Source organism: Phyllostomus discolor, chromosome 10 (assembly GCF_004126475.2).
Source record: "Phyllostomus discolor isolate MPI-MPIP mPhyDis1 chromosome 10, mPhyDis1.pri.v3, whole genome shotgun sequence".
NCBI classification, from domain to species: Eukaryota; Metazoa; Chordata; class Mammalia; order Chiroptera; family Phyllostomidae; genus Phyllostomus; species Phyllostomus discolor.
This window is the reverse complement of record NC_040912.2, coordinates 86996359-87005837: the sequence shown is the minus strand read 5'-3', so window position 1 is coordinate 87005837 and position 9479 is coordinate 86996359. Positions and strand designations below refer to the sequence as shown.

General features: G+C 41.5%; 1 protein-coding gene across 1 annotated transcript; it reads right to left on the bottom strand.

Moving 5' to 3' along the window:
* Window positions 1-5656: 5656 nt before the first annotated feature.
* On the bottom strand, window positions 5657-6841 carry LOC114507839 (olfactory receptor 2A2-like). Its single transcript, XM_028525858.2, is given in 2 exon segments — window positions 5657-6634; window positions 6636-6841. Coding segments are annotated over 2 exon segments (930 nt in total). The 5' UTR covers window positions 6804-6841; the 3' UTR covers window positions 5657-5872.
* Window positions 6842-9479: the final 2638 nt, after the last annotated feature.

Sequence of the window (9479 nt, the reverse complement as noted above, 5' to 3'; positions counted from 1 at the left end):
GACCAATTTATCATTGTGTTAAAATATTGTTTACAACTTTCATATCAAAGATAATTTTAGTGGGAAAAAAAGAGAGTTGCACTGAGTAATCACTACTCCCCAAGTGAAGGCCACACACTTACTCCTCTGATCAAGTCTCCTGTTCACTCTCAGTGTGAGATGGAGAAAGACTCTGGAAGCAAGTGGTCACCCCCACCTCAAAGCGGGTTAGAAGGTACAGTTTATGGTAACAACCTCAGAGGCCACTTAAAGTCTGTGGGACCCATCCCCAACCACTGTGTTTGAGAAGTAGAAGGAATCAGTGAAAGTCAATCTGCCACCAAGGCAGGAGATCCAGCCACACTCTACTAGTCACCTCCAGGGTCTGGTAAAATGTCCTGTGTCAGGATAAGCATTCTCATGAGGGAAATGACACAGACCTGGATGAACCAGGGTGAAAGTGCTGCTGAAAGACACTGAAGAGCATGTAAACCGTCTGTACATCCACATCATTCACAGCTCAACACTCAAAAGTTCCTGGGAACTATATGCAGCCTCAAATTGTTTGTCTGAGACCTAATGCCCAGCTGTGCCCTGTCAGCTACTGGCTCAGCAGCTTGCCCCCAAGGTTGTAAACAGTGACGTACGCTCTCACACCAAGGAGGTAAAGTAAAAGAAGTCAACCTATTTTGATGCGTGGGTCACCAGCCAGCAGTGATCATGGAACGCTGCGACGGCTCGTTGAAATACCAGAAAAAATATGCACAGAGACAGACTAGTTTCTGTGGAGAAGTAGGGATGGGATGGCTACCCCCTCGAGTGGGGAGCAGGTCTATTTTGAGTCAGGGTCAAAGAGCTGTAAGACTTTTAAGGAACAAACTAACTTCCTCCTTGGACCCTTCTCATTCAACTGAGAGCATTCTAAACAAAGAAGGTTTCACAGGAATTTACATGTTCTTTCTTAGGCCTGATCACCCGGGGAACCTGCCCTTTTCAGCACAGAGCTGCACCACCCTGTCATTGTTTCAGGCTTAGGTGGAGTGAGGGAAGCAAGGCAACCAAGACATAAGATTTTCTCCCAGAAGATGAGGACTCAGGCTATATCAAAGCCAAGGAGAGAGGGTCCATCACCCCGTTTTATTGTAGCCCCCAAAGTCCTTTCTTGGGGGCCTCCCATGTGATCATGCCTGTCTTAGTTCATTCCCCCCTTGGGGAATCTTACCCGTCTTTGGCTAACCGACCAAGCTTTGGGGTTCATTTATGAATGAAGCAGCAGAAGCAGCACTCCTGCCAGGGAGATAAGCTTTTCTCTCCTTGCTGGCTTATGGTTCCAAGGGCGTTCCCTCAGGCTTAGCCTAGGCGGGGGTTATAGCTTCTGATACCAGGCAGGGCGGTCCCAACACTATTTAGCACCCGCATTTGTCCCCAACGACCTCAGAAGGGAAAGCACCTGAAGTGTGGGCAGGTTCCTGCCTTCTGGGAGCTCCTGTGGGAACTGCAGACCCTCTCCTTTGTTCCTGATTGAAAATGGGGCAGAATTGTCAGAAAAGGGAGTTTTAGTCTTTAATGGGCCTGACCTAGGTGGCAGTACTTGGGTCTCACTGGAGGGCGGGCCCTGACACGCAGTGCCTGCCCCCCGCCACTGGGAAGGAGACAGAGCAACTCTCTTCTCCTGCTAGTCTCCTGCTTCTGCTCTAACCCCCGCAGGATGCACAGTTAGACCCACAGACAGCCACAGAGCACTGCGCTGAGATGACAGCACTCATTACCCAACTTGGATACTCAGTGCTATTTGGATTTTGCTCATCCCAGTACTTTCCTGGTCTGCAAACCTAGTCCAGAAGAAACCCTAAAGAAGCAGAACCAGTGTGACAAGGAGTAAGCTCCTGGCATTAACCTTGGTGTTTAAGCTGGGTCCCATGAGTTGCAGCAGAGGTGGCATGAAAGGACCCTGAAAGACCAGCAGGGTCCAAGTGACAACTCAAGGTGTGGAGATGCTGTAGACAGTGGGTTATGGAGGCAGTAGAGGGTGGACTGGGGACTCCAAAGTATGGTCATGGTGTCCCCATGGGGCTTACTAGAATCTACCTGATGGAGGGTTTCCCAGGGCACAAAGCATTGGAGGTACCCTCTAACCTCTATCCTGAAGTGGGGAGATTGGGATTCCCGCCCCTCTGGGGAAGGGAGCAAGGACCCTTTCTGAGGTGGCTTCCCCTCAAACCTTCATGCCTCTTCTGGGACCAGGAGAGGATCTGCTACCTAAGACTTTGTCATATTTACTTGTGCTCTGCTGCACTCTCATACTGAATGTAATGGAGTCAAAACATTATTTTGGAAACCTCATATCAATAAAGCATGCAGTTGACAAACTAATTCATTCATTACAGTGTGATTCCTGACTTTCTGGGATCACGACCTGAACTTGGGAAAACCGAGCAGTTAATTAAGTTTGGGAAAAAGTCCACCTGTGCTCTAACTCTACATTTCCACGGTGACAAGGAACACCAAAAATGGCTTCCGATCATATGAAAAGCCTAGGGTGTACAGGGCAATCCATAAGTACTGGCACTTTTCTTCTTCCCTTTTTGTCTGATGTTACAGGTGATCTTCAGAAAATTTGAAAAACAGAAAAATAGCATATAGGTGACAAAATTAGTAGCCATGTGGTCCTGTGAAAACAGTAGTTTAGGACATAGTTTTCCAAGTTTGTCATCACCTCACCATCAATTATAACAATAAAAAATTAGAAGACAATAAATAATCAAATATTAATGATTATGATACCAAACAAACTTTAACTTTGGGAAATGAATCATGTCAAAATGACATGTTTTTATTGCATTAGCAAGGTGACATTCCTCTAATGTCTAAATGTGATCACAGCAAAAAATACACATGCACAAAACACAAATATACACAAAGCACAAGGACACACACAACACAACCAGCTCTTAACTGCAATAAACATGTTCTTAGGTATGTACATTATCTGTCGGCATGTGGCACTTCCTGTGATCACAGCTCTCATTTCAACCTGCACTGATAGCTCCTGTGGTTCTAGCGAGGTCCTGTAGCATGTGATTATACTTTCTATTTGAAAGCAGAATGAGTAAAAAGCAACACACTGATCATTTAAATGACTCCCAAACTAAATTACCTGAAAGTCCGTTTTCAAGTTGTTGGTGTTTCACTGATGTGATAAATACCCAACTCATGAATGAATGGATATTCAGAAAGTCATGATAGGTGTATAACTGATGGAAATAATTATAAATCGTTAGTAAGTGTATTTATGGAGTACTTTGTTTTAAAACATGAAAAGTTGGATGTTTTCCTTTGCATTTTGAAAAATGAGAGAATAAAGAATTGACTACAGCTTATTGAGCACAGCCGGAGCTACAGACACTTGAGTTGGTAGCCACCTGGGCTCTGACTATGAGAGTTGTGACCGAGTGAGGGGAATGTATTTCTACAGTATTGAGAAATACCGTTCAAAATCGTTCAATTCCATTTTCTCTGACACTGGCTTCCTTGAATCATATTTTTATTTTTATACATTTCTCAGATTTTATATCCTCTCCTGAGGACATGCTTATTGATTTTAGAGAGAGGGGGAAGAGGGAGAGAGAGAGGGAGAGAAACATCAATGGGAGAGAGAAACATCGATAGGTTGCCTCTCACATGCACCCCAACTTGTGACTAAACCTGCAATCCATGTGTATGCCTTCGGTGAGAACCGAATCCATGACCTTTTGGTTCATGGGTGATGCTCCAGCCAACTGAGCCACATGGACAGGGCTTCTCAGAATTTTGAAAAGAGAACTGGGGCATTGAAAGGTAAGACCCAAAACCATAAACATCCTAGAAGAAAACAGGCAGTAAAATCTTGGATATTTATTCTAGAAATATTTTTCCTAGTACATTTCTTCAGGCAAGGGAAACAAAAGAAAGAGTAAACAAATGGAACTCCATCAAGCTGAAAAGTGTTTGCACAGCAAGAGAAACTATCATCAAAACAAAAAGACCACCCACTGAATGGGAGAAGACATTCAGCAATGATATATCTGATAAGGTGTTAACTATATCCAAAATCTATAAAGAACTCAGATAGCTTAGCACCAATAAACAAGCAATCCAACTAAAAAATGGGCAAAGGATCTGAGTAGACACTTCTCCAAACAGGACTGACAGATGGCTAACAGACATAAGAAAAGATGCTTGATGTCACTAACCATTAGAGAGATGCAAATGGAAACCACAAGGTAGATCACCCTGCACCTGTCAGAGTGGCTGTCATCCATAAATCCACAAGCAACAAGTGCTGGCGAGGATGTGGAGAAAAGCGACCCTCCTGCACTGTTTGGGGGAAAGCAGACTGGGAATGCAGCCACTGTGGGAAACAGTATGGAGTTTCCTCAAAAATTAAAAGTGGAACTGCCTTATGACCTAGCCAATTCACTTCTGGGAATGAATCCAAGGAAGCCTACAACACTAATTTGAAAGAATATAGGGTCGGGCACAAATGGTGTTACAAAATTTTTATTACAAAACCTCTTATTACAAAATCATAAGCATGTAATTCTGTAACATAACAATATCTCACTCAAGCACACCACATGACATTTTAGGTGAAATGGTAAAATTAACACTATAGATTACTACACCCATATCATTACCCTCCCAACCACACTCAAGCAGGTGTTACTTCTGCCGGACCCTGCACATGCACCCCTATGTTCATTACAGTGTTGTTCACAGTAGGAAAAACTGGAAGCAGCCCAAGTGTCCATCAGTAGATGAGGGGATAGAAAAGCTGTGGAACATTTACACCATGGAATACTATACTGCCACACACAAAAAAGAAAATCTTACTTTTTGGGACAGCATGAATGCACCTGGAGAGCATTATGCTAAGGGAAGTAAGCCAGTCAGAGAAAGACAAGTACCACTGGATCTCATCTACATGTGGAATCTAATGAACACAATCAGCTAACATACACAATAGAAACAGACTCATAGATAGAGAGAACAGATGACAGCTGTCAGAGGGAGGGGCTGGGGGCTGGGTGAAAAAGGTGAAGGGGTTAACTTCCCCAGCATCCTCTCCACCACATCCCTTCCCCCTTGCCTACTCAGCTCTGTCACAGTTGTCTTGTGCTGCTTGCTGCCACCTCAAGCCACCTTCAGCTGAGGGGTTCAGACACTGAGAAAATTTTGGTACGAAAAATTTCAAGAACTTCAACAGGGGATTTAATCTTGCTGTGTTAGAAATTATCATAACCCAAGAATAAATGCAAAGTTTGACTAGTGCTCAAAACATTTACCTCTGGAACCACTGAAACATTTACTGATACATTTCCTTCATTTGACCTTTAAGACAGTTTAGGATTTTTCACATAGTTTCTTGTTTCACTACACATTTCCCTAGCTTTTCCCCTTTGCTACTAAATTATTTCACCAAGTAATTTAGAATTTCTTTAAACTTTCATTTCATTTTCCACACAACTGGTGAGGCAGATTCATATGGCCCTGCAGTATTTTCTGTAGTAAAATTTCAGTCCACTTTGGAGGTTCTCTCATAGGGCAGTATGTTTATTGTGCTGTTGCCAACTACCAGAAGGCAATAAGAAGTCAAATATCTAAGCCATAGAGGTGTGTTGATACAATCTTCTCACATTCCATTTCTTCTCTGTGTCATATTCCTGTCTTGAGGAAATGAGAATTCACCAATTTTTTAAAAGAAAGACTAAAAATTCTAATAATTTACTTGTCCAATTTCAACTTTAAAGCTATATTCTTCCATGGAAGTTTACCCTATTTTCAGAGCTAGAATTTGAAAAATTACTATTTGTATATGAAACTTCCAATTGGGAAAACTCCCTGAGTTTTCCCTTCACCTGGCCCTCACCTGCAGGGCCCTACACAAAGCGTCCTTCACCTGGGCGTTCCTCAGGCTGTAGATGAGGGGGTTCAGCATCGGGTTAAAGAGACTGTGAAACAAGGACAGTATTTTCTCCTTCTCCTCCCGTTGACTGGAGTCAGGGACCATATAAACCACCATGGCTATGCCAAAGAAGAGCCCAACCACGCAGAGGTGGGAGGAGCAGGTGGAGAAGGCCTTCCTGCGGCCCTCCCCAGACTGGATCCTCAGGATGGCCCAGAGGATGTGTATGTAGGAGACCAGCACCAAGGACAGGGGCCCGACTAAAACAAAGACAGCAGCAGCGAAGATGACCACTTTGTTGAGCCAGGTGTCAGCACAGGCCAGCTTGAGGACAGACAGGATCTCACAGAACAGGTGGTTGAGTTCCTGAGACCCGCAGAATGGCAGCCTTAGAAGGAGAATTGCCTGTATCAGAGCCAGGACAAATCCACAGGATCAGGAAGTGGCAGTGAGGACCATGCACACGCTCCAGCTCATGATGACAGAGTAATGGAGGGGGTGGCAGATGGCCACATACCGATCATAGGACATCACCGCCAAAATCAGGCACTCTGTAGCAGCAAGACCCAAATAAAAAAATGTCTGCATGATGCATGGGACGAAGGAGATGGCTCTATTCTGGGTCACGAAGTTTGCCAGCATCTTGGGGACATTGTTGGAAGCATAGGACACGTCAATAATGGCCAGGTGGGAGAGGAAGAAGTACATGGGGGGTGTGTAATCTCTGGTCCAGACAGATGAGGGCAAAGATCATGCCATTTGCCAGCAGACTGCAGGTGTAGAGCAGGGAGAAGACCCAGAAGAGGAGCAGTTCCGTCTGTGCGCTGAGCTGGAATCCCAGCAGCACGAACTCTGTGACCCATGACCGGTTTCCCCCCATTCCTTAAAGGGAGCTGGTCAAGAACTGAAGTGTGATCAAGGGCAGGGCTGGATACTCAGCAAAAGGTGGAGTTTCTCAACGTGAGCTCAGAGAAAGGTTGTATCCTTGTCACTCTTTGAAAGCTTCCCCTACTCCCCCAAAATGGCTACCTGTTTTTAACTTTACTATGAAATAAATGTAAACTTATAGAAAACAGTCAAGAATTATGCAAAGAACTCCAATATACCCATATACACAGATTTAACAAATTTGAGTATTTATTTCATATTTGCCTTAAAATTCTTTTTCTCTATATTATTACATATGAGTATTCCTTTTTTCATTACATTTTCCCTAGTGTAATTTCTGGAGCATCCATTCAAGTTACTATCTAATATTCTGTTCCTCATAGAGCTTCTCAGTACTAATTTCAGAGCCCGTCGATGATCTTGCCTGATGAGTGGTGATTATTGTAAAACATGGTGTTCTTACTCCATCACTGCTGTTACATCAATGGTTGTCAATTTCCTCACAAGGAAAGGCTCTATCATCTACCTACCTATCTATCAATCATCTATATATCTTTATAGGTCTGCACCTATCATCTGTCTGTCAGTATGGACTCATGAATTTCGTAATCAAGGGAGTATAATTCTTTCTTTATTAGTTATTCATTTCTAATCATTCTAGATAGAAACACACCAAGCTTACCCTTTTGTTTTTTAACACATCTCCATAACTTTTGAGCACTTCCTTACTTCTGATGGCTTTTCACACTTTTCTTGTACATTCCCTACTTCAGACAGGGACATAGACACTTCTCCAAAAGGGCCTGATTACTTTAAGGGAGAATCATATTCATAAACCAGTATCTTAATCTCAATAATTTACACTTTTATCATGACCTTTGTCACATTTCTGAAGTCCTCTTTTAAAACAGCAAGCATAAAATGTAGCAAGGAATACAAATTGCTCCTGGGATAACACATTCTCATCTTTCTAAAAACTGAAAAAAGCTTAATTGACTTCCCTCTTATGGAGTCAGATTATTCATTAAATTAACATTAGCATTGAAGGAAATGGTCTTGATATTATTTAGTAGTTTAGTGTTAGGCAAAATATATATATTTTTAAGTAACACCTTGTTAATTACCAAGTTTACATTATTGTTTTATTCCTACTTAGAAAACCACAGAATCAAACATTTTAAAGAATAAAGGTTAAGAGTATGGGTCATTGTGTGAATACGATGGTTCTTACCTTGTATGAGCATCTGACACCAAGTCTCAAAACTCCCTTAGAAAAACATGATGAAACTCTATTTAAGACTAAAGAGGTCATACCCTGAAAAAAAAAAAACAAATGAGCATTATTAATAATGTGTATATACAATTATACCATTTTACTGTACATTTTCACACGTATCATGAAATTAAATATATATATCGGCGAATGTTGCTAGTTTCCCTGTTTCTTTCATTTAGAAACATATCAGAAACTATTTCCCATGTCAAAATATTTCTATGCAACATGCTCTGAACAGCTGCACACTATTTCCTTGAGTATAAACATTTTCTTTGTTATCTCATTAGATTTGTGTGATATAAAGCTTCAGTGAGTAAATTTTTGACTCATGAATCCTTCTAGGAAATTCTGAGATGTGACAGTGCTCAGTGAAATCAGTCACACAATTTATGTATCTGTGTTCATGCATTGTTCTATGTCTAGGCATCTAAAGACCAAACAACAAAATGCTGGTGGCAGGGAGACAGCTCTGTCAGAAACAGCCAAGGGCGAAGGCTGTCTAACTCCACAGCCCTGACGCCCTTCCTCCTGAGTTCACCCGGTTCACTTCTGTTGAACAGTTACAGCAGTTAAATCCTCACTATAAGGGTGTGGGGAAAGTTCAGGACATGTCAGAGATAAAGACATTCAGATCAAATGTCACTTATCTAGGCTGAGATTCCCTCTCCTCAAATAATTTACTTTTTATCATCATATGTCCTACACATCTTTATGTCTCATAACCATTAGTATACTTCTAGATGAAATAGGCACTGAGGAAATGCTTGTTAAATTGATGATTGTCATTTGTAGTTAAAAAATGCATATGTTAAACATCTTCTCTTTGCCAAGGTTTATCGACCAAGACACGGTTTCTATTTTATTAGAAAAGCACACAGTTAGAACTTGATCCCTGGAAGACACAGACGAAGTCCTAGCTTTTCACTCTCAGAAATATGAGTACATTTGGGAAGGTTATATGTAAGTGTGAGTTAAGTGTGTGACATTAACTTTTCCTATAATTAAAGAGTATTCCTGTTGTATAAAGTGAGACAGATCAGTATTGCCAAATTCTCCTTAAACACAGCTGGACACAATCAGTAATGTTTGAAACACATTTAATCTCTGAACATGAAGAATAACAATTTTGTTGAATGTAACTCAATCTATTAGTAGTCAGTAGGAACACTTGTTTACTAACCTTTTAGGTTATTATTTTTGTATCTCCATAAATAGATTATTTTATTTTAGATGTATTTATCATTTTATTTTTATTGTCATTACTACTGTAATCATTTTGCTGTTAAAAAATAAGCAACATGAAAAGAAAAGGGAAGACACATTAGATCCCGTAAGCAGACACACACTGGAGCAGAGAAGAAACTATGACAGCGAGAATAAAACACTAGGAGC